This window comes from Varroa jacobsoni, unplaced genomic scaffold (genome assembly GCF_002532875.2).
Source record: "Varroa jacobsoni isolate VJ856 unplaced genomic scaffold, vjacob_1.0 scaffold_1386, whole genome shotgun sequence".
Taxonomy (NCBI): Eukaryota; Metazoa; Arthropoda; class Arachnida; order Mesostigmata; family Varroidae; genus Varroa; species Varroa jacobsoni.
Genome location: NW_019214288.1, coordinates 725,494 through 752,907, shown reverse-complemented (window position 1 = coordinate 752,907; position 27,414 = coordinate 725,494). Strand labels below are relative to the sequence as shown.

General features: G+C 45.1%; 1 protein-coding gene and 1 long non-coding RNA gene across 11 annotated transcripts in view; one reads left to right on the top strand and one right to left on the bottom strand.

The window, feature by feature from the left end:
- Positions 1-559: 559 nt before the first annotated feature.
- The window catches only part of LOC111269436 (uncharacterized), a 100,975-nt gene continuing 74,120 nt past the window's right edge, over positions 560-27,414 (bottom strand). For 5 of the 8 annotated variants that reach the window (XM_022849027.2, XM_022849025.2, XM_086972093.1 and 2 more), the window contains 11 exons: positions 8,049-8,154; positions 6,044-6,155; positions 5,565-5,653; positions 4,303-4,556; positions 3,975-4,153; positions 3,537-3,617; positions 3,174-3,296; positions 2,828-2,947; positions 2,568-2,688; positions 2,002-2,350; positions 560-1,766 (listed from right to left, as the gene is read on the bottom strand). In XM_022849027.2, the coding sequence (XP_022704762.1) occupies positions 1,580-1,766; positions 2,002-2,350; positions 2,568-2,688; positions 2,828-2,947; positions 3,174-3,296; positions 3,537-3,617; positions 3,975-4,153; positions 4,303-4,556; positions 5,565-5,653; positions 6,044-6,155; positions 8,049-8,154 (1,721 nt within the window). In that variant the 3' untranslated portion in view covers positions 560-1,579. The other 3 variants (XM_022849023.2, XM_022849022.2, XM_022849024.2) reach the window with 3 other exon arrangements.
- Positions 21,298-27,414, top strand: part of LOC111269446 (uncharacterized) — a 44,706-nt gene continuing 38,589 nt past the window's right edge. For all 3 annotated transcript variants that reach the window (XR_015314589.1, XR_002685771.2, XR_015314588.1), the window contains exon 1: positions 21,298-26,499. This is a non-coding gene — a long non-coding RNA (uncharacterized LOC111269446). The remainder of the gene's footprint in view (positions 26,500-27,414) is intronic.

The window sequence follows — 27,414 nt, the reverse complement described above, 5'->3', positions numbered from 1 at the left end:
GTTCATAACTTTTCTACTAATATATATATATATCATAAGTGAATAAGTATATATGTTTCTCTATAGCAGTACGTGAACCATTATTATATGTATATATATTATTTTCAACTCAATCAATTAACATTATGATACGGCATATAGAGTCTATTATTCTAGCAACACAAATTTAGGAAAGCAACATTATAGGTTGTTTTTCCTCAAAAATGTTTAGCATAGAATAATAATACTAATCAAACTGTGTGACGTGCACCCTTGAGTACTGCCCCATTGACCACCAGTTGGTTACTACGCTTCGTCGTATACCGTATTATATGTTAAACAGGCACAGCCTGTGCGTCTCAACAGTTTTTTAGCGAGCTTACGCCCTCGTCTATATCTCGTTCTCATTCCTTTTTTTCCTTGTGTACATGACAAAACCATCTCTAGTTGACCAGCTGCGTTCAAAGTACATAGCGGGTGCTCCTTCTGCCGCGTTACTGAATGCTCCCGTACATACAACGATAGTGTAGGTCGTTAACGTCTTCAAATTAGAACATTCAATTATCAGTACTTCGTCACATTTTCTTCTTTTTTTGTACCCGTCCTTCTAATATTTACCATTGCGTATATCGTTTGTAAATCTCTGCAGCTGTCTATGTATGAATACATCTCTGTGAGTAGAATATCTACTGTCTGTGTAGCTTTGCATTTTCACATGAAAAAACTCGAATTTATTTTTTTGAGGATAATCTATTTATGTCTATCAGGATGCAGTACTGTTTATGTATTATTATTTCTATTACTATTATCGTTAGCAGTAGTAATAATAATTCTTATAATTAGTAACGTATTTATTATCTTATACTATCATCATTCTATCTTAAGTGTCACTATATAACAAAGGTGGTATTGGTGAGGGCTAAGAGAAGAGCCCATTTATATTTATATATATATATATATGCTTGTTTGTTGTTTATATAAATATAGCTGTCGTAATATCTACACATCATATCCGTCCCATCATTCTGTTTGCGTGCGTATTCACTCGCAGTCCAGCAACTGCAGAAATATATGATAGATATCATTTTAAGCTTGTCTCACCGGTTTATACAGCTGTTGCTTCGGCCGGGTTGCACTCTTCTTGCCCCTGTGTAGACAGTTCAATCGGCATTTGGGGGCCGCATGCTATTTTTTTTATATTGGCGACATAGGACAGACTAGCACACAGACGCATAAAGTAGCAGTGCTTTTCAACGACTTAAATGTTAATCAATACGAAGTTCGCGCACTCAGCTAATGCTATGGATTAGGTATGAACGGAAAATTGCGGTGTATGATGGCCGCTTTACCGAAGTGCATCGACTTGATACAACAACTTGGCTTAGCTGCCTTACGCTCTGTTTTGTGACCAACCTTCTGCCATTCGATGAAGGCATAATGCTCGTGCGATAATGGTTAACCCTCAATAGTCGTCGTTGAAACTGAATTAGAATCGACTTGAATGGGTCCGGCACGGTGAAGTATCTATATAATACTTGACAGCGCTTCTTATGGCCATTTACTTCAGATATCTATGCTCTCGTTCGCACATATTGTGAAGCTACGATTTAGTGTCAACGGGGGTAATTATGTCAGCTCTATTTTCCGGCTGGGTTGACGTTGCCGTGGATACCCCTGCGACCGGAGCTAAGGCGGATTTGGCAGATAACAACTTCTGCGGCAGTTCTTCCTTTTCGCTAGCCTTTTCCGAATCATCGAGCTTCTCAGCCGACATATTACTTAACCTGCTAAGGAAAATCGAATTTTACATCTATATATATATATATATATGAGCTATGCGTAATATGAGGTTAATGAAATTGTAAAATAAACGGGTGTCCATGATAATTCTGTCTATAGTGGGGTTCCTATTGTAGTTGGACCTTTGAACCACATGATAGTTTGACTGCCTACGTTTGCAGAGGGCTTCCAGAGAGCGTCTCGTGTTTAAACACTGTAATTGAATGTAGGCTGTAAACTTACTCATCCTGTTCGGCGGGATGCTCGAAGCATTCTTGAGGTGAATTAGGTCCCTCTGGTTGTTGCGATTCGATGATAGAGCCCTCCTGCGCAACGGAAATCTTTTCTTCGTTTTCCATGCTTTCCTCTGTAGCCTTCGGAGAATTCTGCCCTTCTTTGGCTTGATCGGGATCAGTCACGGTACACATGCTACCATTCGAATGTTTCAGCCGCTCTGTTTGAACAGCTCCTTCACCATGTGCGTTCGCTGTTGCCTCTAGTTCAGGTTCCTCGGCCAATGTGCCGTTTTCACGTTCCGATGACGTCGTCCGAGCGTATATGCCGTAACTACGTGAGGCGGGTCGTTCGATGTCTACCGTAAAAGGCAAATTTACGGAAGAAGATGTTAGCCGACGGTCTTAATTTCCATCGAGCACGAAACGGTAAAAACTATAGATGTAAAGTAATAGTAACAGTGATGATTTGCATCTATTCGTGGCTCCCGCCTTTATCTACTCAACCATTCTAGCAAATAGGTTATGAACGTTATACAATCGCAACGTTCACTAAAATGCATTGTTGAGTCTTACCGAGTGGCTTGAGAACGAGGAAAGTTAATATATCTGACAACGAGACAATACCAACAACATGTTCCTCATCATCGACAATTACGAGTCGATGCACTTCAGCACGAACAATTTTCCCCATCACCTATAATTAAAGCAACAAGCGAAAACGCGGACAAGCTTATTAATGATTCCGCAATTTAAATGGGTTAACTGCTCAATAGGGACAGGTAGTTTCTAGCAGGAAGGTATGAACCACATCTAAAGCTCAACAAAACCCGGACCTGGAGCAGGGAGTCGGTAGCTCGACATGTCATGACTCCTTCGAAGTACTGGTTTCGGAATTCAAGAGTAGCACCTACGCTTATATCCAAATTATTGTACGTTTTCTCCGCCGCAAGATTCTGCAATGATAAGATAGCGTACGCGAAAAAAGTTAGAAATGAAGAAACCATTAGTCCAATCAGAAGAATTCTTTCTTAGACTATCAGCACAGAATGTTGAGTGACACAGGGAAAGCAATGTTGGAAACGTTTTTTTTGCAGTTAGTGTATAGTTGCTAAGGCTGGTATTGTCATGTTCGTAAATCACAACTAGCTTTCGTAATAATTACAAGGGGCTAGTACTAACTATGACGTCAAATTTCGCATAGATGTCAACGACTTTTCCGTCTTCGTCGACTACTGGTAATGCAGACACTCGCCGTTCGATAAACGTCTTCAACGCATCGATCAACGGCGTCGTTGGATTACACTGTAACCAAAAAAAGCATGAGCAATCCATTCAAATTAATAACAGAGTGCATACAATATATAAATTGCAGTTCTCATTTGAGCGTAGCCCTTTGACTGTAGATGTGACAAGCAACTATTTACAGTTACAAACCTGCATCAACTGCAGAAGCTATTAGTCTGAATAATAACACTTCCTAATAGGACGCAAACTGTCATTTGGATATGGTTTTATTAAAACCTAGCGTTTGAAGACACTTACCGTTGCGATATTTTCGAAGGAGCCCACCTTAAGCTCTTGGATGCTCTGGTCGAGATACGATGCGTGTGGAAGATCATAAAACTGTAATACGAACAAATGTAGAATACGAGTGCACGCTCATAATGACCTAAAGTTAAAGGCTTTGTGCGCGCGTGTATTTAATTGAAAATGTGCAGTGAAATGTAACAACAACTAACTACTACTATTATGATTATGGTTTTAGAATGACTCGGAACGTGACATTTCAAGCAACACCTACCAAGACCTACAGAAGTTACAAGATCTCTCTAGCATGTCATTGTAATTGTTTTATCATATATCGAATGTTACAATTAGGCAGCGACCTGCCTGCCAATTATCTAGTAGCCATATTTTCTCCATGTACCGGATCCATGCACTGTAAAAAATGATGAGCCCATCCCAATTAGCAATACTCACGTAGAGAAATAGGAATCTTAAGATGCGTTTGTGCGTGAGCACATAGAGCACATTGCCTGTCTGTGGATCGATGACTGGCAATCGGTGCACGCGTTGCTGTATTAGGGCGGTGATGGCGTCACAAAGAGAGGCATCTGGCCCAATCGACACCAGAGGTCGCTGCATCTCGGTCAGAACAGCTACCACAAAGAATGTATATGAAGAGAGATTATTAGAATTTAGATACTCGGAAAGTATTTTTATTCAAGCCAAGATCAGCTTGACAATTGCCGTCTAAGAGCACACATAATGTAGTACACATAAAATCGATAAAAATAGTCACACTTACTTCGCCAGGTGTCAATTTTGTGTTCTTCCAGTTCGTCCATACGAACCGTGGGACTTCCGTGGTACTTCCGTAGAATATGAATGAAGTCGGTAATTGTTAGCATTCCGACAAAATCCTGTTGTGCTGAGTCCCACAGCGGGGCCGCGCGGACTCCATTTGAGACAAGCGCGAAAAACGCTTTCTTTACAAGTAGCTGGGTGTCAAACACTACAAGTTTCGCGGACAGTGGTATGAGATCGTAACAGTGGTAGTACCTGAAATTAGATGAGTATTTGAGCTTCCGAACATGTTTGGGTGGACTATCTGCCGTCTACGAGGCAGCACTTTGCTGAATTATCGCTTATAGCCAATAATAAACATAATAACAATAACAATATTTTAAGTGTCGATCGTCTGGTAGCAGTAAACTAGCTGCACGTGTGTCGTCTAGTTCATACGCATGCATTACCGCAGTACTGATTCTACTAGGCTATAATATTGACATCGATTAGAGTTTGCGAGAAATAGATAGTTCTGCAAAATCGGTTTGTTTATTTAAACAGTCTATAGCGAAGTGCAAGCTTACATTGGCCATTTTTCCTTGACCCGCGGTAAACCATCAACAGTGTTATGCTAAAAATCCATATGAATCAGCCGATAACATTCGATAATATTTTTGCCTGAATCAAATTATCTGGAGGCCAAGCGACGTTGGCCGTCGCTCGATCTGTGAAATGCGTGAACATCAAATGTAGTTCGGACAATATTGTTTTCAATGTTTGCACCATTACCGAATCATCATTCATGCCAAACCTGATAAAAAAAGGGGAAAAGACGCGAGCAGTTTCAATGCAGACCCCCTGCTGCACGCTGTGGCTATAATGAAGTTTCGTGTGACCATGCTGCATTCGAGTGCCCTGCTTTGCAAGGCTACTTTCTGCACTTCTCTCGCGTCTTACATGAATTAAACCAAAAACTGATCGTTGTTTTTATATTCTAGCGTGTTCGTGTAGGGATTCAGGGCAAAGCGTGTACCAAATTTCCGCTCTTGACATTGCGGCAATAGGATTAAGTCTAAGCTTCATACGAAAATTCTCACCATGATTCATCTTTGGATATCACTACATGACATAAAAACGCAAGGACATTGTATTTAAGAGATTTAAAGCATATTGCCAATTAATTCACCAGAGGCCTTAGGCGTGAGCCAACCTGGTCCCGTCTATGTCTAGACTTTCCTGTTGTAGTGTTTGTTGGTTAGCATCCACACCACGTTTTATTACCTGAAAAACTTGACGAACAACATGGTCTCATCGGCACCCAAATCCTCAATGTCGATCCTATCACATATGGACGATTCCGATGATGCCAGCTGAAGCGACAGCATTGCAATGCAAACTGTCAGTGGTAATCTCAAATAGTTTTAAATAATAGTAAAAAAAAAAAAAAAAAAAAAAATCATTAATCTACCTTTGCTTACTATATGTACGATGTTCGGAGTCACGTGGCCGACTACTGCCATATAAGTCTGAAATTAGCTTGCTTACATGAATACGGCTTTGTGCTCCTGCGGGATCGAACGATGTGATTTGGTGAAAATTGTGATCATCTTTATCAGCAGCCGTCTCGAAAAGCAACTATCGCATGTGCGTCTATTAATCAAAGGCCTCTTGTTCAGTTTTCTCTTTTGCCCTATTACATGTATTTATAAGTAGCGCATTTGTGTGAATGGGGCAAGCCGTGAGCCTATGTTACTACCTACCCCGAGAGCTTGTGCGGTAGCGCCCGCTGGATGTTGAAGCTGGTGACAGGTTGAACCTGGCAACGAGGCATAATGTCCCCCTCCTGACTGCTCAGAGTTATGCGAGTGTATCCTGTAATATTATTATACACGCGACGTCGGTTATCAAGACATCGGTTTCGATTCTTCGCTGAAACCTTAAGTGTCGATTTCTAGCTAAAACCTGTGATAGATTTATGTTAATCATTCACTAGAGATACGAATGCGACGTCTAAGTAGGGGGTGAATCCAGGCGATGTATTAAATATACGACATCTGCGTATTGTGGATCACAAGGTAAAGCAAATAAAAAAAACACCAACCAGTACGTAGGGCATTCTTATTAAACAAAACATGCCGAATATAATTCGTATTAGTAGAGTACACGCTTCTTCTAATGCTTGATTCACATAGCTACCTGGTCTTTGGTTGTATATAGAAGAGAACTGATATCGAGTTAGCACACAGGATCTCTAGTGCAGAGCGGAAACCCGAAAATTTTCAGATGAAGTTCGAAAAATCACTACGTAGTCAGATTGATTCGTGCCAATATTGTGTCATGATAAGCTAGCAAATTATACTGCAATAGCTTACTACCAAATAGACATGCGATAATTAACGCATCGACTATAAAATGAGAACAATTTTTGTTTTTAGATAGTTTTAGACTAATTACACATTGTCAATGTTTCAACTACAGAGACGTTTGCGTGCGTTCTCGCCATAAGACTTTGTAACGTCTTACTCTAACGGTACTTTTTGATGTTATGTTTTTGACACGCGTCGTTCACGAATCTGAACTATGTTCAATGCTTTAATTATATCTGTCTGTCTTCTGTTATGCAGGCGTTTTATGAAATCATACACACGTTTCCATAGATTGATTAAAACAACCTTCCAATATTTCTGGGATAGTCTACTGGTAGCGGAAAACAGCTATCGACGAAGAGTTGCTTTCCGGCAGTAATGCAACCGTCATCACGATAATCCACTATCGGCATGCGTTCCGCTAAAGGCTCCACCCGAGCTCTATAGCGCCCTAAGATGAAAAGCGAATGCTTTATCTAAGTGAACACTCTGTGCCCTACAACGATTACTCGTTTGGTTCAGGTCAGATGAAAAGGAACTACTTATCTTTCTTCCTGAGACTAGGTTATGGCTCTGCTTCGATGAGTTGATGGCAAACGAATTGTGGCTGACAGATTGCAGAGCAGTCGAGCATTTCGGCAGCAATCGCCGTCGATCTAAATAACTCGTGAGAATTTATCCATTTTCACTCTAAAGATGATACCTATTGCACAGAGAAGGGTACCCGTCTCCAGACTGGCATAGCCTCTTGATAAATCAGACATATGCTTTGACATAGCATCCAAACAGCCGTGCATTGCTCTTATATTGTTCTTTTGTTAGCTGCGAATAAAATGGCGCTGTCATAAAACCCGAGAATAAAGACGGGACGAACTCCAGGTCCCGTCGAACACGTATACTATTGGTCGAGGCAATTTTCGCCTCGCGCATGCGCGAGTCGAGGTAGCGTAATGTTAATGACGCATTCATCGACATTTTTCTTGGCTCATCAAACGTCTGTGAAATACTAAGGTACTTGAATACGCCATCAAGCTAATTTGGCAAGCATTTCGTTTTTTCTAACACATATCCTGAGTCGTTATCCGTATCGAGAAAACTGGGCTGTTCGAAATTAGTCATTTGATGCTATAAGCAAAGACGCCATCTGTACATGTAGGAGATACATGGCATTAGCGCCGGCTGAACATCACTGATTTATCAACGGCCTGGCCAACAAAAATCTGTTTTCCGGCACGCTAATAACCCGTATTCGTGGCTCACAACAGTTGCGAACGAATGTAGCCGTGCTCTCTCGCTTTCATTTGATTTTGTTCTCCTTCTTCGTACTTACCTTCCTTGTTTTTTCAGTTTACGCAGGGTGCACCGAACGTTGTTCTGTGTCGATTGAAATACAACTAACCTGTGAATAAGGGCAGTGTGCAACACGTGATGTCCTTCCGTGCCTCCGTGGACACCGCCACTGCGCCGTCTGTCCGGGTCGACAGAATGCCGCCTAATGAGAGAACCTGAAAATAACAAACCGCAATAACGCGGCAACAGGAAAGCAAGCGTAAATAAACAACGCGTCAGAAATAGGCCTTGTCCTATAAAGTAAGCTAATGACAATTTCAATAGTTCGTCGACATTTTTCAGCGAAATATCAATCAGGAGTTTATCTCACTATAGTACCGAAAGGAGAAAATATACGGGTACATCACACATACAAGTATGCTAATATATACTTGAACTAGTCTACTAGTCGTTTTTACGTTTATTTACGTCGTTGGAAACATAATAATTTAGGGAAATATGATAATAGTTGATAGATAATACTACAAATAATCATTAGCTGGAATGTTGACCAGTATTGGGCGTCGACAGCCACGGCAGGTACTGTTTAAACGATATGTTTCGCAATTCTCGATCTTAATGTACCTGCTAAACATCATGTACATAAGCAAACAGTGTGATTCATATTTTGGACATTTTGTTTTTTCATTCGTCTATGGAATGGCTGCCTTACGTGTGACCCTTCTCATGCCCAATCATACAAGAAAAGCTATACTCAAATGAGGAGTACTAGGCCAAACAATACGATCTATCTGAAATGTGTAAAAACATCGGCATCCGTCGCAGAGACAAATAATCTAAACCATTATAGTACACTACTTTATATTTAAGGTTATATGCAAAGAGATATTTGAGGTGGTTGCGACTAAATTTAATTGAACTTTGTAAATGTGGTTATATGACCTCAATCCAGCTGTTTTGGACTTCGTGTTTTGAATAAACACCGATGATTCAATCCATCGACAACTAGCAGATTAACGCCTATCACCACCCATTATGTATGAATGAACGAGAATCAAGTTCACTCACGTGCTTCACCAGAACTAGCAACGGCCGTGAGGTCTATTTTAGGAACGTAATCAGGCCATCAGTGTTATATGTCGCTGGCCAGACAAACTGACCATGCTGTTCATAGAACTTTGACGCGAAGGGTCTTTCGTTTCATTAATGTGGTTTAATAATAACATAGAAAAAGTCTAATGCTAACTCAGCTGAACGACGCTCAACGAAGAAAATGTTTTTCGAACGAAGCTTTCTTAAATGCTTGGAAATGGCACATCCTTCGATCTGCTTATTTCCTTCATTATTCATTGAAAAGATACTTTGTTTCATCCACGTGCTTCTAACGAATATGTAGCACTCTATGGTAATGTTCAGCTCAACAAGAGTACGCCTTTCGAATGGCCGATTTTTGAGCCAATACGGCACCCTTCTGAAGCTATGCCTTCGAAAAAATTCTCCATTCAACTTCGTTGCGCGTTTCTAAGGTAGGTCTGATAGTATTCAGGTTATCCAAGCAAGGCAGAACCGATGCTGTCGCAATGTCATTGCAAGCACTCTTCTTCAGCAATCCGGTCTCCTTCGAACCCTACGCCGGATGTCGTTAACGGACTGATGGCTTCCAGTGTTCACCTTTAAAATTTCCGGATTAAACTTACGGTCATAACTACTTGTCAGCTAGATGCAGAAACAATTCACGATACATATCACTATGAATATAAATGATTTATCTATAAGCGTTGACAGGACTAGAGCAAACGAGGCAAGTTAAACGTTCCATATATTATATTGAGCTATTACGATGCCTATGGCGGAAATGTACGTGACATTAATTAACTGTTCATAAGTTCTTGTTTGAAACGAAATTGACATGATTGTGATGCAATTTTGATGCTAGCTAACATGGCGAACAAATGAAATTGGCAGGCGGGGTATGAAAATTTAAAAAAATGCGGAAGTGTTTTTTACGCAGATTTAGCTCTTTCCACTTTAATATGATCAATAAAATAGTAACAGGGTCTAGCTGATAGATAACAACAAGAAGGTCGTAACATATCAGCTGACGCCAGCGACCACTGCCAGTTAATCAACATGATATAACATTTCGGCGTCTCAGAAGATTTTTACCTCTCAACATCGAGGTAATTGACATATTGCCTGAACATTTAATTATGCCCGCTCGAATTCGTCGGCCAACGCAACGATGTGACATGTGCAGGCCGGTATTCGAGTCCGTATAAATGGATAGTTCCCTTACATTGCTGTATTTATAGTAAAGGTATGTTGACTAAAGTTAACAGATAGGAAGATGCGGGAAATGCGAGTGACTATCTGTTCTCACGAAGTGTCGATACGTAGTATATGCAATCATACGTGATAGAGTTAGTATATATATATATATATATATATATATAAGCTTCAAAAAGGAAGGACGTTTCTGAGTTTGGCGTCTTTTCTCCATCGTGAAATCTTCAGATGTTATAGACAACATCGTCGTTAGCTGCACCGTAAACCTTAACCAGGTAATGGTAAGACCATGTCATTTTTGTGAATCTATTTTTTTGCAGACAATACATTTGCAAGCGAAAAAAAAATCACATTATTTCCATGAATATTGCTTAGTTTCGCAAAAAAACCTTGGAAGTGTTCTGTTTGAATGGTATTACCATGACAAATTATCAGAAAGTACCAATTTTCAGGGAAAAGCCTGTCACACAAACGAAATTCGCTTACGTCATCGAGTACTAAACGATCTTTCCCTTTCAACTGTATACTTCTTGCCTTTCTATGAGCGACTCATATAGCTCTCGTATTGTTTGTTTATACTCTATTGCCATATGATCTTTGTTGTACAAGTATTGACGCCCGTTCGTACACATAACACACACAAATGACTGGTTACAAATGACTCCGAAGCATAGAGTATAAGCTGTTCTAGCGGATTATTTCTCTGTCGTTCTACCCCATTTGCTGTACCAACTGGAGTGTTATGTCTCGATCTGTCGTCTGCGCGGATCTCGTTACTTTGGAAGATGTTTATGAAAATCTATATTTCGTCGTGTTTTACTTGCTCGGATGAACCGGACAACAACATTAAGCTTGTTAGCCAGTTCATTCAAGTCACCTAATACTCGATACCGGTATGAAACGAACCTGAACTCTTGTGCTTTCGGTGCGTACACCTTTGTACTAGGTTTGACAATAGGTTCTTATATGACCTATTACGGAATATGCAATAGAGGCAGCGTTCGGCGCAGCGCTAAACTCGTAATGAATCGTAGGACAATCCGCGCCCGGCTACAACAATCCGTAGCCAACGATGACGGGCTCAAGCACCCGTATTGCAAATTGACATTTCCAAATCCTCCAATCTCGAGACGTATCAAATGCGCGCATTTTGCAGAACCGATAATAGATACGCTGTTCCTCTAGTCCAGCTCCCGATCGACTCAGGCGAGGCAACGGTGGTCAGGAGCAAACGCCGGGTGACAAAACTTTGCACCATGACTCGCACCAACCGCGACTATATTTTGCAGAAACATTTTGGTTTCTCATAAAGAGGAAAGCATTATCACTGGCGAGATGCGATTAACTAACGATTAATGAAGTCGACTTGGCAAATGTTTTCCTCAGAGAAAACACTCAGCGAAACAGGTCACCACAAAAGCATCAATTACAAATAAATATATTTGTTACAAACGATAATATTACATACTACCGATTCGACATCTGGCGTGATACTCAATGACTATTGCTGAATTTCGGAAAATGGGCAACGTTATAGCAGCAATGGTAGCGTACAGGTATAGGCCGATATGTCAGTCATTCCAGTGAACCGGCGTGAGTCGCTGTACCGGCTACAAACCATATTCCTTTCATCAGCATTAAGTCACTCAATGGTAGATTACAGATCTTGTCTAATATAGGCGCCGGACTGACATTGACCGTACTGGCAGCGGCGGCAACGTCATTAAACATGATTACGACAGGAAACCGACCGACTTCAAGGTCGTGCACTCCCGCACAGATGTCTTAATGAGTTCAGCATTACTGAAGGATAGACTCTGCCAACCCCTTTAAGGTCATGGCATCATACAGGACCGCCAGGACTGTTGCCTATTTGTGTCATATGTGTGGCGGTCTGCATTTCAGTGTCAATGTGTATACGTATGTTCATACTTTGTCGGTCGATGGGAGGGTACCGGCCTGTTCGTGAAGTATACTTCAATCAGCGCAGAGTATCAACTTCGGGACACTGAAACAACCACTGCGGCAGCAGTACTCGCGGCTCAGGCGGCGGCGCCAAGGTGGGCTTCGATCGCTTAGGAGGGACGCAAGCTGAATCTCCGAGAACAGCCCGACTATATTGAATCTGGGCTCCTGTCAACTGTAGCTACTATGTATGATGTGATGATATTGTAAGACTGTTCTGTGGGGCAGGTACACACACACACACCATATAGACAAATAGGCGACATCAAACTGCTTGCGTTCACGTTCCTACCTATGCAGTGTGCACTCCGATTAGAAGTTTTCTTACCTGCTCTTACTGCAAGTCTCGATTCCTTTTTTGAAAGAACGACAGAAACTATCTGGCCTAGCCGTTCGATCCGTACGAACAGCGCAATCAGAAAGCGGTCTCGAAATCATGTCATGATCTCCAACGTGATTAAAGAGATTTTCGATCTGTGTCTGTGAAAAAAGGCCGAGTCGATTTTGGGTCGAATAAATACGGGTATTGTATAGGCATGCGATAGATCATACAGCATATTCATACGACGTACGATTTACCCATTTCGATGGATAGTGATAATGCAATACTCGACCGTAATCATAACAGCTGGCAGTAATATCCGACAAGAACTAATCGTACTTGTAACGGTTACAAAGAATATAGTCGCATTGGTATTCAGATGTCGAGCATAGGTTTGACTAGCCAGCACAATGCCAATGGCGTCGAGTTGACTTTACAGATTAGTTGAGCTCACGTAAAGCCTTCGTCAAAGGCTGGTGCTCCGCTTGCTTGCTGCCACTATGGGTGTTGCCCAACCACGAGGCTGGCACCAGTTTGTCTGCGAAGTGCGTGAATAATGAAAAGATACACTTGTGTGCATCTCCCTGTTGCGGACGTACCCCGACCCACCATTGCTGGCGTCGTTGTTTGGGGATCAAACTTTTAGTTTTTTACTTGTTGTCCCATTCGTATACGTGGGTCTAAGTCTTGCCTCGTTCTGTATTTATTAGTGTGAAGACCTACACCGCGTTTATGTACACGGCATGGAAAATCGGCCGGTTAACTGATGAACAGATCAGAATAAAGTTTCCCTATCTAGTTAGAATCGTGTGACGTTCTCTGTTCGGCGATCTTGTCCAAAATGGTGATGCTCGCATTGGATGCGGTTCAAGTCTCTGCAGCGGCTGATAAGTTCGAGAGGCCTATCGGGAACCGACATCAACGATTGCCAACATCGATGCTCATGTATGCGACACTACTTACCATGACCGGTCAGGACGTAGGTGGCCAGGCATGAAGAGAAAAAAGCAAAATTGCTAGGCTATCAAGCTGACCTAACGTGGACGGCCGGCCAGGAACGCTGGCTCTCAGGATATCCCCATGCGATGTACGTTGTTAAGTACGGGCTGACGACTGAGATCAGAACTGCGACGCCGGCGGCTGATCAGCTGGCCACGCGCGGCAACAACAGCCGTTGCAGCAGTACCAGGTAGGGGAAACGCCGTCAGCTGTTGGCAACGCTAGCCACTGCTGTCGACTGTGTCATTCTATTTGGCGTTCAGTCTTGACGACGTTAGCTGTCACCGCTACATAGATAGATAGCGCCACTTAGAAAATAAATCGAGGATTTTATACGTTTTGTGGCTTTAAGCGCAGTAGTTCTCCCATCGGGTACAGAGCATTTGGAACCAATTAGGACAATCTGAATGGACTGTTCATTGTAGCGGACATAGTTCCACCTGCTGCATTCTGGCACTAGCAGCAAATAATTTTTCCTAGAACAAAACTAAACAGACATAAGGGCCTGAGTTTCTTTGTGTTGGCGAAACACGCTTTGTTGCCCAATATCTTCGCTGAAGACTGAGATTAATAAACCTCTTTATTTACCCGAATTAAAGTTATATATAAAGTATTCCCAGTTTACGGCTGCTCTATGGAATCTGAGAAGGATCTATATGAGAAGTGGTGGAACATTTACAAAAGGGATTAGATGAAAAGAGCTAGAAAAATTTCCAAGACAGTTCAAAACGCCATTTCGGATATTCCCGAAGTATTAATGCAAGAATTTGTTCTTATTACTGAATGTTGATAATATTATTAGTATTATTATGTTTTAGAAGAGCGCATCTATCATCGCTAATTGGATCGTCCAGATAAGTCCTACAAATTAGTACTTCTTTCTGCGCCTTTTGCGTTTTGTTTGAGCGTTGTATTCCTATAGCTTCTGAATTATAATGAAACCAACTTTGGAATTCGCTATATTTTTTTTGGTTTGTCAAATTTGAGCGGAACGTTAAAGAGTCTGCATGTGCTAATATTGCTCTACTTACAATTAAGTGAGCAGTAATAATTTTAAAGTTATTATTTTTTCTAGGATTTTCTGGGAATGACTTGTGAGCGGTTTAGGTCCTTAATAGAAAGTACAAAGGTCGGGCAAATGTTGAGTAAGCTAGTTTGTAAGAGACATTCCTGCCGACGCATGCGTAACATTTCGTTCAAATATCTGTGTTCACTTAAATACTGCTATACTACTTTGTACTAAGGTTATCGTCAGGACGCTAAAAGGTATTATTATTATTGTTATTATTAGAGAATGCAGACGCTGAGGCGGATTCGTCTTTTGCCGGTAGGCTTCAACGAGTCATCGGTAAGTGGTGGTCATGTGCCTGCATTTCCTGCCGGGTAGCTCGCTTGAGACTGCGGGGAGCTTACGCTTGAACAAACGAACTGTTCGCAGCATTACTGCACTCTATCATTACGTCTAGAAGTAACACAGACGTTCGGGTGAGCTGGCTTTTGACCCGACCGTAGCAGACCGGACCTGACTTGCCATAAGATACTCGACTGGCGTCAGTAGCTGTACTATTAGTAGACATCATACACTGACTTCATACTACACTAGCTAGTACTACAGTCAACTACAAAGCTGCTGTTTCTGTGGCCACAGTCACCAACGTATTCGCTTCTGTTTGTAGAACTGACTTGCCATTAAACACACACACATAGAACTGACAAGACAACTGTGATCTTTCGTTTGCAACGAACACACAACGCGAGAACTTTGACATTTCTTTTTTATGAGAGTTCGCTGCCTGTTGCGTTATCCACTTGCGTGCGTTCATATCTTAGATATGTAGAAGTAGAGAAGTCTCAGTTCTATTAACTTAGGGCAAAGTGCCTGTAGTAGCCGTCCTTCTCAGCTGGCTCAATGTCAGAACCGAACCGCACAAGCCAAGTATGCTGAAGATCGTATAATTTGCAGTTGCTTCAACGACTCATAGGATCTATTCTATTATATACTTATAAAATATGTCGCTGCTCTTGGAATAAAGCGAATTCATCCGTGACGAGGCGTACCTTGACGGTTCGGGTCGGCTTTCTTCTTGTCTGTACATAAGCAAGATAGGTTCGGGTTGTGTCTATTGAAAAATCATCTATGTGCGCGGCGATATCCAACGGTTATTCAGCGGATTCTCAACGAAAAAGATCTCAAGAAAGACAAAAATACGTCTCATGCTTAAATTTTTGTTTGGTGTCGTTTAATGAGCCATGCCACCAGCTAACTGAAAAAAAATACAGAACAAACGAGCTCAATCCGTAAAATCAAATTTTCTCTTGGCACAATGGAGTTTCTGCTGTACTATATATGTGCAAGTTGCGACTGGTAAACGCCTGCTTCAGGCTCATAATGTCTGCGCTATTGGTTTAAAGGGTAAGCAGGCGTTTCGGGAGCGAAACGAAAGTGAACATAGACATCGCCATCTGTCTGAGTCAAGTGAACCGCAGACGGCGCGTCATGTGAAGAGAAGCTAAATGGGGCAATATGATCGTTGCCGCTAGTGGCATTCACAGTGTCGTCTGGTTCGTTGAAACACATACTATCCACTAGGACCACTGGCACTGTCCGCCCTAAGACACTGTTCACCACATCCCACAGATAGTAATCCTGGCAGGTAACGGAGCTCTCTTCTCCTATCGCACAGCAGTGCGAGTCTACGAGTCGGCAATGGAACGAGTACAAACGGCACTACAGCCAACGGCCAGCTATACAAAGCCGTTGCAAATCGCACACGTTCTGATCGGCCGAATGGCTCCTTTGGTTAATATTGCCTGCTGCTCATTGCTCCATCACTGCATCATTGCTGCGCGGGTCTAAGCGTTCACGCGACGCTGTCAACTCGATCGGGCTCGTCTTGCCTGCTCGCTATTCGATGACTAGCGCTAGTGAAACAAGCTGGGTCGCAACCCTATCGAAACGAGCGCGCACTGACAAGCTTGGGTTGGCAGTTTCCCTGATCGCATACTAACATTAAACAACAACAATAACTATTACAGTAGTGCCACAAACGAACAGCCATACGAGCGACTACAGTCGACTTCTATGGTCATTTGTCTGTGAGTAAAGAAGAAAAAAAACTCAACAAAATTTACGGATTTAGGGTGTGATCTATAATATGCAATGTTGTTCTATCGCTGTCTATGGACAGTAAACATTTGCTTGCATATCTAATTTTAGCCAGAAGCTAATCCTTAATTAAAACTACTCGGGTTGAGAAAAATGATAACGAAAATAGTAAATGCTAGGCATTTCGCTGTAACTATTCGCTCTAACGCCACAGAGAGCGCTGCAGCAACGAAGCGGATAGGTTCGCAATGCAAAGGTGCGCAAAAAACGGCCTACGAACACCATTATTGGCGGCACGATATATTTCTTTACACTTTATAACACTATTAGCCTTTAGTTGCAGCTATTTCATAAGATATTCAGGATGTGATCGGCAGAGAATACGAAATTTTCCGAGCAAAGTTTCGAAGGTGTCAAAACTTTGCCAGAAAACCTGTGATCGTTTGGCGTTACCTATGACCGTTTCCGAGCTTTGCAGCTGTCACTCGAGTTTACCTCTAGCTCGTTTTTCATTTACGCACAATCCGATTGCTGCCGTTGGCAGCTCTCACACAGCCTTTGGGAGCAGCTAGGGTGTTCCCTGTCACGCAAATTCATTACATTCTGTTTCGTTCCCTTAAATGATCGTTTTCCCTTTTCGCTCAGCCTCTACTAAACAATTAGCGATTTCTCTACTCACCGTAATTCTGAGAATTTGGCGGAGGCGGCGGCAGTGGCGGCGCAGACGGATTATTCATAGGGGTAGTCGAAGAGTGGGGATTCGTCTGTTGTGGCAGGTTCGCTGTGTTGCGGCGTTTCAGCTGAAATCGGCCAAGACCGCGCGTCAAATAGCCCGCGGCGCCTCCTCCCGTACTCCCGCTGCTGCCACTAGCTCCGCCACTTGGGCTAGCACTATTAGGCGCTCCGGATCGGCCGGGCGAGCGTGGCGGCAGTGTAGCTGGGTTTTGTCCTCCTCCTTGGTTCCAGTTGATCGAGAAAATCGAACGGTGTTGCGCAGCTGACGCTGCAGCTGTGCCAAGCGGCGGCAGCGACACAGTATAATCGGCCGCTGGCCGAGCCGGTGGCGAACGTAAGCCCATCCCTAATCCCAAGCGTTCCCGGCTAAAGAACGACGTCGGCGTCGTCTCACCGTCGCTGAGCGCTGCGCCCGGCGATTTTGATTTGCGTCCCCGCTCCTTATCCTTCTCCCGTTCCTTGTCACGAAGCTCCTTGCGCTCGCGTCTTTCTGCCTTGGCGGCGGCTTTCTCCGCGGCTCGCAGCTCTTTTTCGGCGGCTTTGAGTGCGGCTCGTTGAGCCTTTTCTTCGGATCGGCTGAGCGTCTGAGATTGACCAGGTCCGCCAAAAGCACTACCTGGCGGAATACATCCCTGCTGTTGTTGCTGTGTGGACAACGACTGTTGATGGCCATCGTCGAAGCGATCCCGGTCCCGCCCCCCGTCACGGTCCTTGTCGCGGGCGGACTTGTTGAAGGCCGACGACAGGCGGCCGAACGCAGTGGCGGGACTCGACGTCCAGCTACTACCGCCTTCCCTGCGACCAAGTGAACCCGACAGACTTCGGTAGCCGGATAGGCTGTGCGCTCGCCCGCGCTCCTTTGCGGATCCGCCGCGAAGTTCTCCAAGGACATCATCTGTCTCGTGCAATCGGTCTTCGGCTGAGCCTTGGGTCAAGGGACTCAGAGGTCGCCCTTCGGCTGTTCGCGAATCTTCAGCCATCGTCGCCACGATATCGCTAGCAGTGGCACCGCTATTATTGCTTCTGCTAGCGCTGTTGTTCAAACACGGAAATAACGTAAGCGACTTCGTTGTCTGGTGACTCGGCGCTTCGCTCGTCGCTTTTCGGCTGTTACTTCTATGGTCGTTAGTATTATTAGAATTCGTATCAGCGTCACCTTTAATAGTATTAGATTCCTTAAATTTGACCTTCGGATCGGGACGCTGCTCGATCGACGACGATGATAATGACGACTTGTCTTTGCCTAGGGCGTCGGTTGCCAACTCTATGTTTGTTGTTGCTGTTTCTGTCGTGCCGATTGCTGCAACACCCGACAGTGGGGGTACCGCACGACTATCAATCAGCGGTTGGCGACCGAGTTTCGTGCGATCCCCAATTCGTAATTCGGGGTCATTCGTTAATAATTCGGGCTCGTCGGCAAGGTCAAGCGGATCAGGAGGCAAGGTATTATTTTTTTTTTTCAGTGAGCTGCGGGCCTTGGCGACACGTTCCGAGGGACCCTGGAAGCGCATGTTCTCGAATAGACTTATTGGACGAGCCGGTTCCGAACTCTAACTCGGCGCCTGCTGATTGAAAGCTGGACACGAGTCGCTTATGCTGGAATAACGCACGCGGTTGAGCGCTTCTGCTGTTTTCAATGACCGCTTCTATGAACGTCAACTCACGATTGCTGTTTGCTACTATTGCTGCTACTGTTGTTGCTGCTGCTGCTGCTGCTGCTGCTGCTGTTGTTGTTGCTGTTTCCTGATGGTGAACGCTTGGGAGGCTGCAAGTGTCGCTTTTGTAGTTGTTAATACTGTCTCGGTTTCTGTGAAGGATCGCTGGGGCCTTTGATATGCCTTGGAGACCAGGACGGTAAGCTGCTGATTTAGCGTTGATTTTAAACAGTGCTATCCGCGTCGTCAACTCTCAGACAAGATGCTCACTCACTGCATTTAAACTCATAATTAACACAGTGTTGCTACTTCGGCACCGAGACGACAGGGGTGTCAAAGGATTGTTGGTGTATGAACACTCGTTCTCTCCGCCTCAGCTTTTACTTCAGCTACGACGTACAATGGAAACGCGTTTCGCGATTGTACTCATTCTTCTAACACAACACCAACACAAACACGAAGTTCATTCCTTGTTTAATTACTATTTGTATTTACGCACAGCTCCTATACTTGTCTTCTACAGTATCGCACTGGTACCTCGATATATCTATAACAACTGTTTGATTGTACAAGTCGGTAGACTTAGTATATCCGTTCGATCGGCACATAATTCATTGCATCGAGAATCACTATCTAATACACTAGCTATCATTACAACGGTTCAATGTCACAGGAATATGTTACAATTAGTGCGAATCAACAACTGACTGCTCGGCTACGACCATGTTTAAGCGGATTGTTTTGCTTTGACCTAGCTTTTCTTTGTTGTCACCCGTTGATGATACGTAACGTAACATTCGACAAATAACCAAGTTCGTCGTCAAAAAATCGCGCCAGCAGCCCAGTGACTCTGTACGGGCAGCGTACAAGGTCGTCACACTTTTATCTGTCCCAGTCCCAGGCAAACGCACACTCACACACATACACACATTTAAACTCTCACATTAAATCCCCAAAACCCATAGACAGGGCAGCAAAGACTTGAAGGCCATAGACTGAACCACGTCTAGCACGAACTCACATGTGCACGTCTCCTCACAAGCGCTGCGCGTTGGCTGGCATTCTTCTGCGATGGTTAAAGCCGGAGCTCGATCTCTCCAGCATTGGTATCCGTTCGGCGGCTATACGGCTGTTATGACCCCTGTGTGTTGACTCTGACAGTGATGGCGCGGTCCAGTAGCCACCATGCGATGACTTCAATACACGTGGTTTGATAGAAGCAAACAAATCGCGCCAGACATAAAGAGGAGAGAAGAACTAATAACAAAAACAAAGAGGTAGGCAGAGATCGACGAACAATGTCGCCGCATAACGATGACAAACGAAACAGTGCTTTCCCCTGCCAGCACGTAGGATTATCGGGGACACCAAACAAGCTAACTCTCCTTTTCTGGGGTTGTTGGAGCCAAGGACGAAGGTACTGATTGCTGCTACTGTTGTCGTTGTTCTAATAGAAATAGCAGTCCCAGCGGCGGGGTGAGGCCGTACGCTCGAATGCTGTCGTCGCTGCTGCTGATGCTGCTTTTAACGCGACTGGTGATGATTTCAAGATTAGGCACTTGGTACAAGACTATCGTGCCTGTTGCAATGTCGTAGCGGTGGTGATTTGGATAGCAGATGTTCGCGGTGGCTGTCTATTGTTTGCTATGAGTATTGTTATCAGTGATAGATGATAGGAACATTGGGATGGCTAAGAGTGCCTTATAGTTTACTGTGTTCCCTATACTCCAGCGACGAAGTAACTTCTTCCTCCCGCTTTGCCGGCTACGTACATTTCCAGCCCGTTGACATCTGTTGGATATACACAAACGATGGCGAATTACACGGAGTTTTCCATTAGATAGTTTGCTACTTCGGTGCTAATTTAATGTTGCCCCTGGAGGTGACACGTCTGTTTGCCTTCAAGCGCAGGGACATCTAACAGTGCACCTGTCATCAGTAAAACTGTTATCACTCATTATTATTATTCACTATCAGCAAAGATTAGCCACAACGACATCAGCCGGAGCAGGTCAGCTGTTGCTGTTACGATGAGCCTTCACAAGTAACATTAGCCCAGTAGCACTAACGCCGCTGATGGGGTACAGGACGACACACGTTGTTCGCCGCAAATATACGCACAACAACACATAGACAGATCCACGGTCCAAGCTGGTAATGTTGACGGAAGCGGCCGGGGCGATCGTATGAGCCTCTGACGCCTGGCGTAACTCGGCTCTAGGTTGCGCTGTGCACCACCAATGATTAATACTTCCGCCGCCGCCGCCGCCGCCGCCGCCGCCGCCGCCGCCGCCGCCGCTGTTGCGCAGTCAGTCGACGTACTGCGCTCGTCGAAAAAGACTGGGACACCACGGCACCGAAATGACCGCTACGACCACCAGGGTGTCGATAATGGTGCTGGCAACGGCGCTGCCAACAGCAACATCGACAACTTCCGCGGCATGGAGATAGATAGATATCAAGAGTTAGGAACGACGGCAGCAGCCGTAAGCAGATGCCGATAACTACAATAGCAGTAGCAACAGATGAAGGGCGATTGTACTGTCCCGCTGTTGACGATGAACCAGACCGTAGCTTGTTTGTTCTATGCCCGCGTTCTGTGGGACCGCTGGTGCTGCCGCGGCCAGTGTCTCCGCTCAGTTCGCTGGTCCGTTCGAACGTTGCATTCGTCACTACCACTTGCTTTTGCTGCTGTTATTACTGCAGCTCGAGGGCCCGCGCGTTACTGTTGCTGCTGGCGATTCCTCTGCAGGCTCTCCCGGCCGTAGGCGCACGTCGTGCTACCTCAGTCGTCGTGCTACACAGCACCGCGCTGTGTGCACACAACAGAGACAGTCGTCGTCGTCGTCGTCATCAGCACAACATCGCGGAGTTCCAGGCGGCAGACAACAGCGCAACCGTCACTCTGTCAGCCGGCGGCCAGTAATAGTCACTGGTGAGCCAGCGGGTACCTGGCGGTGAGTGGAGTGGAAAAAAGGGTGAGCGTGCAGCCAGCACGGCTGGCGACTGCAGGCGACACAAGACCAATACAAAATAGGGGCAGCAGCAGCAGCAGCAGCAGCAGCAGCAGCGGCAACACGGTGGCTGCAATGGCTGCTGCTGCTGCTGCTGTGGCGACGACGCCTTGCGCGCCAGAGAGACACACAGACGGACGGCCGGCCGGCCAAACAGACGATGAGCGACAGAGCTCGGTACGACTAACGTGCTAGACACAATGTTACGGTGAGTGTCCAGTCGCTGATCGCTACTATTCGTCGTAATGATGATGCAGCAGTACCGAGTAGATTCTTCGGATGCTCTTTTTTGTTGTTATTGGCACCCTGCCTATGCCCTTCCCCTGAGCAGCAATCAGTTTAACCACTAAGAAAGACGATAAAATGGTGTCTGTCAACGCCCAGAGAGTCCAGGCGATTGGTCGGTATTGTTGCTCGGGGAAAGTGACAATAACGATGATGACGACGACAATCGAACGTCGAATCGGCTTTCCACAGAAACTCCACCGCCGCTGCCGCTGCCGCACGAGTTTCACCGTTCGTTTGCGCTGCTGCTATTCTAATTAACGTACCGTACAGCAGCAGCAGCAGCAGCAGCAGCAAACGGCGGGCCGCGCTCGGAGACACAGCATCACACCATTACCAGAATGGGCTGGCCTCGTCCGACTCAGCTGAATCGTTCCGCTCTACCTGAGTGGGATCTACTCCAAGCATCCCAACAGTGGCAGACCGTACAACGGTGGTCGATCTACCGATAGTCAAATGGATGCTGAACAACAATTCAATCAGTTCACCGTCGGTCGACCGACCGACCGACCGACCGACCGATTACGAGGATTATCGAATAATCACTGTTTTCTGCGGCGTTTATCGCCGTTCACTTCTTGCCCTTTTTTAAGGACAGAGAGTGCGCATAACGATGCACTTCTAATGCTGCTGCTCTACCAAATAACTCGACCGCTTCTGCATAAACCATTGTACGGATTTCATCGTGATGGCCAATTATGTTTTCGACATGCGCACACCAACTTCTCACCAGCATAACTGTTAATCGCTCAGCTATTGCGTGGCCTATATTACAATAGCAGGTTTACAAGTGTCGTCGTTCTGTAGCGCTTAGTAACATTGAGGCTCGATAGAGTGGGATCATTAGTTGCTGAGGCGTCAAGCAGTAACCGCAAACCTCTTCCAAACTATGAAGGTTTCAGATGATGCACCACTTGTTCGCACGTCACTTTCTGCCTGTTCTGTGTTCTTTCCACTTTTTTTTTTGTGTACGTGCTTCCCTTTCTTGTCTTTTCCTCTTTTCAGGAATGTATTTGTTCCAATAAAGGCTTCCACAACCTTCAGAACATCACAGCAACAATGACGATCTCGGCGGCCGCAAACTGTCGCCGCGAAGCGATTGGAATAGGTCAAGGAAGCGTCTGACTTAAGACACACATGCACACACACACACACAAACACCCACACACAGACACATGCATATACACAGCCGACCAGGGGGATGCAGGGAGTCGGTCGAGCAGTAGAATCACCTGATACGTGATCGCAAATCACTTTTTCTAATCGCAACAAACATTGCTCACAGGGCGACCCCCGACAAAATTAAGAGCCTTGAAAATATATCGCTGGCTTAGAGTAAACGCGTGCACTTCCGGCGCTCTGTTCCACCGATACATGTATGATCCGCCTATGCTGTTTCTTCTTAGAGACGCCGTCACCTGTGAGTCCAATTGAACGAGTGAGCTCCACAATGTTTCCTGTTTCCCTAATAGCCGAGTGCAAACACTGCATCGTTTTTCACTTTCTGCCTCATTGGGAATCGGCGTCAGCGCCGCTTCCGAAGTAGATTACGCTATCTGCGGCTGTCGTCATTGACGCCTCCGGTGGCACGTACACCCTGACTGCTCGTAACAACGATAAACAAATGAACGAACGGACGGACAGATGTGGCCAGCCAATGCCTCCGAGTCTCGTTTTTGTCTCTTCAGCTAGCGGACCTATTTCGGCGAACAGCAACGACCCCTCAGTCGCAACGTCGCACACATCTTGCCGGCAAACGACGCCGTGCTTCTGAAGAAACGTTAGGGAGCTCCCACTACAGGACGGGTCTCGAGGTCAAACACCAAAACCTTCTTTAAGGTAATTCAAACGAATAACGATCAATCGGCTAGATTTTTTATCTTGACAAACTGTCTGTTTGTTTTGTTCTGTCTTGTTCGGTTGCCTGTGTATCTTCACGTATATTGCTGTATCCCTTCGATAATAGCTAACTAACAACAATCTCGCTAGCCTGGAATGCAGCTGCTGCGGGGGCTCGACACCATGGCTACGCGTTGAGGGGTCGCTCGGGGGACGACGTCGACCAAGCAACAATAACAAAAACGCATGCTGTGCGACTTATTGCGATTGCTCCTGATCAGGGCAAACAACAACATTTGCGCGGTCAGGTTGACGCCCATGATCGCCAGTAAAAGCAGGACGCGGACCTAGTTGCAGAGAGTGGCTGGTTCGTGCAATGGGCAGCAGTAGCCAGTGCTGCCACAGAATTTTGCCCTGCTAACGACTGAGAGGTTTGTTGCTAGCTGATGGAATTACTGATTCGGACGAGGCGAGAAGAGGCGATTGTCGATGCGAGGACCCTATCCAACCAGGCTATCAATGATGGCTTGCGTGTTATCTTCGGTAGTTGGTTACAAAGCACAACACGATCTAGAAAGTTAACAGGCCACTGAACTGATTTGGCCTACTGTTTAATCGCTCTTTTTAGCTCCTTTTTTCAGTGTACTTTCGCTACTGTTGCTACTGCAGCTGTCGCTAGTTGACGTATAGCTTCGCACAGTTCGATGCTTAACCAGAGACACTGGCCTCGAAAAAATCTCAACTCATTTAGAAGCGTGTTCACCTATAACTTGCGTGTTTCGGGACCCATTCACGTAAGTAGCTCACACAGTTGATGGTTCCACCCGTGGCTGCGTAGTTAACTCATCACCGTCATCGAGAATACTCTGCGTTCGTTGCAGGCGTTTTTTTCACTTTCTCACACGACGCTTTGTCCTTCCCTACTCTTAAACTTGCTTGCTCGTTCAGTTCCAATCAGTTAAGCCAGTAAACCACCTACCACTATCTGCCCGATTGTATTCTTGATAATATTGACGAGATATCGCCCAATCCGTAGACGACCGGTGCTTCGTACGTGAAGACGGTATTTGGCGGCTGTCTTCAATGATAGTGGCCCTCCTGTTCCGGTCTCAGCGGTTGCTGTTGTTGACACTGCTGTTTGCTAGCGGCCACAAAACGACCAGCGAGACAACTTGGCTCCTTTTCTTCCTCGATACGCCGTTGATCTCCTACAGCTTCGTTCGGCCAGATCATTCGAGGACGTTGCGTTAAATAATGGCCGGCTTTTCGTGCTTAGTACGTCATCCTATCCGCTTGACTCTATTCGGTTTGATGGTCGGATCTGCCGCAATGGTCGCCGTGGGATCGCTGGTATGACGGCAGTGGAACGAGTTGGAAGTCGCTTTCGAGGCGGAATCGCCGTGGTGTATAGCAGTAGCTGGACGAAAGGAGCGTTCGTAGTACTACTGTTTGTGATAAGTGTGGAACTAGTAAAAGTAGCGTTAGGTTGACTAGTAGCAGACCCCTCTATCTTGCTTGCGCTGTCGTCTCTCCAACGAGTGCGCGTGCGTGCCTGTCTGGCTGCCTGCGTGTGTCTGTCTGTCTGTTTGCTCGAACTATTGGCTCGAACCAAGTCGTTGCTACTACAGCTGCTGGGAACGATGATCCCAGAACGTGCTCTCGGTCAGTCGCTCGCTTTCTGCCTAGCGCGACTGATGCCGCTGTTGCTGGCAGCCGAAGAGGCGGCGGCGGCCCTCACCACAAACCAGAGGGAGCTGCTATCACGCGTGCGCTTTCAAAGAGGTAGATAGGCAGGCTGCGCGCGCAATCAAACACAGACTAGTCCAGCAGCAGCAGCAGCAGCAGCAGCGCGACATAGTTAGACTTCGATAACGGAAAGCGAATAGTCATAGAGGTGGCTGTACGTACTCAAGCTGACACAAAAGGATAGGGACCAGAACGGGGTAGATAGCGATACGGGCAACGAACGATGAGTCCACGGGGAGCGAGTGTATAGACCAGGACCATCGTAACAAATGAGCCGAGCTCTGAGCACCGAGCATCACTGAGAGTCGAACACCTCTGCTAAAAGTTGATGGCAGGATGGTCACTCGATAGGTTGGTCCGTCCGTCCGTTGAAGATGACAACCTCATATTCACGCAAAGCTCACACTGACCTTGTCTATAGCGAGCCACCGACATCCAACGCGTTTATGCATATATATATATACAAAAAGGCCAGCCACTCTTATTTACCTGGAAGTCGTAATGAATCCAACTATCGCTCCGAGTGAAAACAAAAACCAACCCGACTATATACTGTCTCCAACTACACAAAGTGAACCGCTAGCACAAGCAAATGCAATTCATATCAGGTACGTACCTAATAAAGCAGCTTGTTCTAAGATACGGTGTTCGGTTTGACCCCAGATCCTGACAACGTTCAGAGAATAAGTGCTCGTAGACAGTGTTGCAATCAATGCAATCCTATAACTTTAGCCCGCTGTAAATTGTATTCATTTCTACCAGCTCAGTCCTTCAAATAAGCAGTACCTGTACGTTTTGCATATTTATAACCCTTTTTATGTATCAACTTCTCTGTTGTACATTCAGTACTCTTTCTTTGCTGCTTTATTCATTAAAACGTTGTGCTGAATTGGTCTGGCACAAATCGAACCCCATAGAATTGATAGGATCTCTGAAGCCAAACAAATCGTGGAAATATATGATAAACCCACGACTGATTGAAACAGAGGAAGACTTTCAGCGTGTCCTATAGCTAGTTTCATCTCACATATAATAGGAAATACTTTTTAAAATATAGAGCGTTTCGAGCTCCACGTTTAGTACTGCGGTCAGATACTGTTTCAGACAGCTGACCCCTCTTAGTACGAAATGAGATAAAGTCACTTCTATTTTGTGTTTAGGATTTAACTAGCTTAACATGAAAGTTCCTAGGTTAACCAATAATCCGTAAGTTGAGCAGGCTACCTCTGCGCCATCACGAGGATTCAGTCGATGCTCCTGGCGTGAACTAGCGTATCCTTAGATGCTGTGTGATGTTGTTTCTCGAAACAGATGTCCGTACATCTAATCAACGCGACATTTCTACGAATTTCATAAAATCTAATAATTTTCGCCGTTAATGTTCTTTCTGCCCCTATGGCGCCTCCTGTTACTTGTGCTTTCTGTACAATCGGCGTTGAACTTATTTGCGCTTCCGCTTAATTTTTCCCTTTGTTCATTCTTTAGCGATTCGCTCCTTAATCCAAAGAATCTTTAGATATATA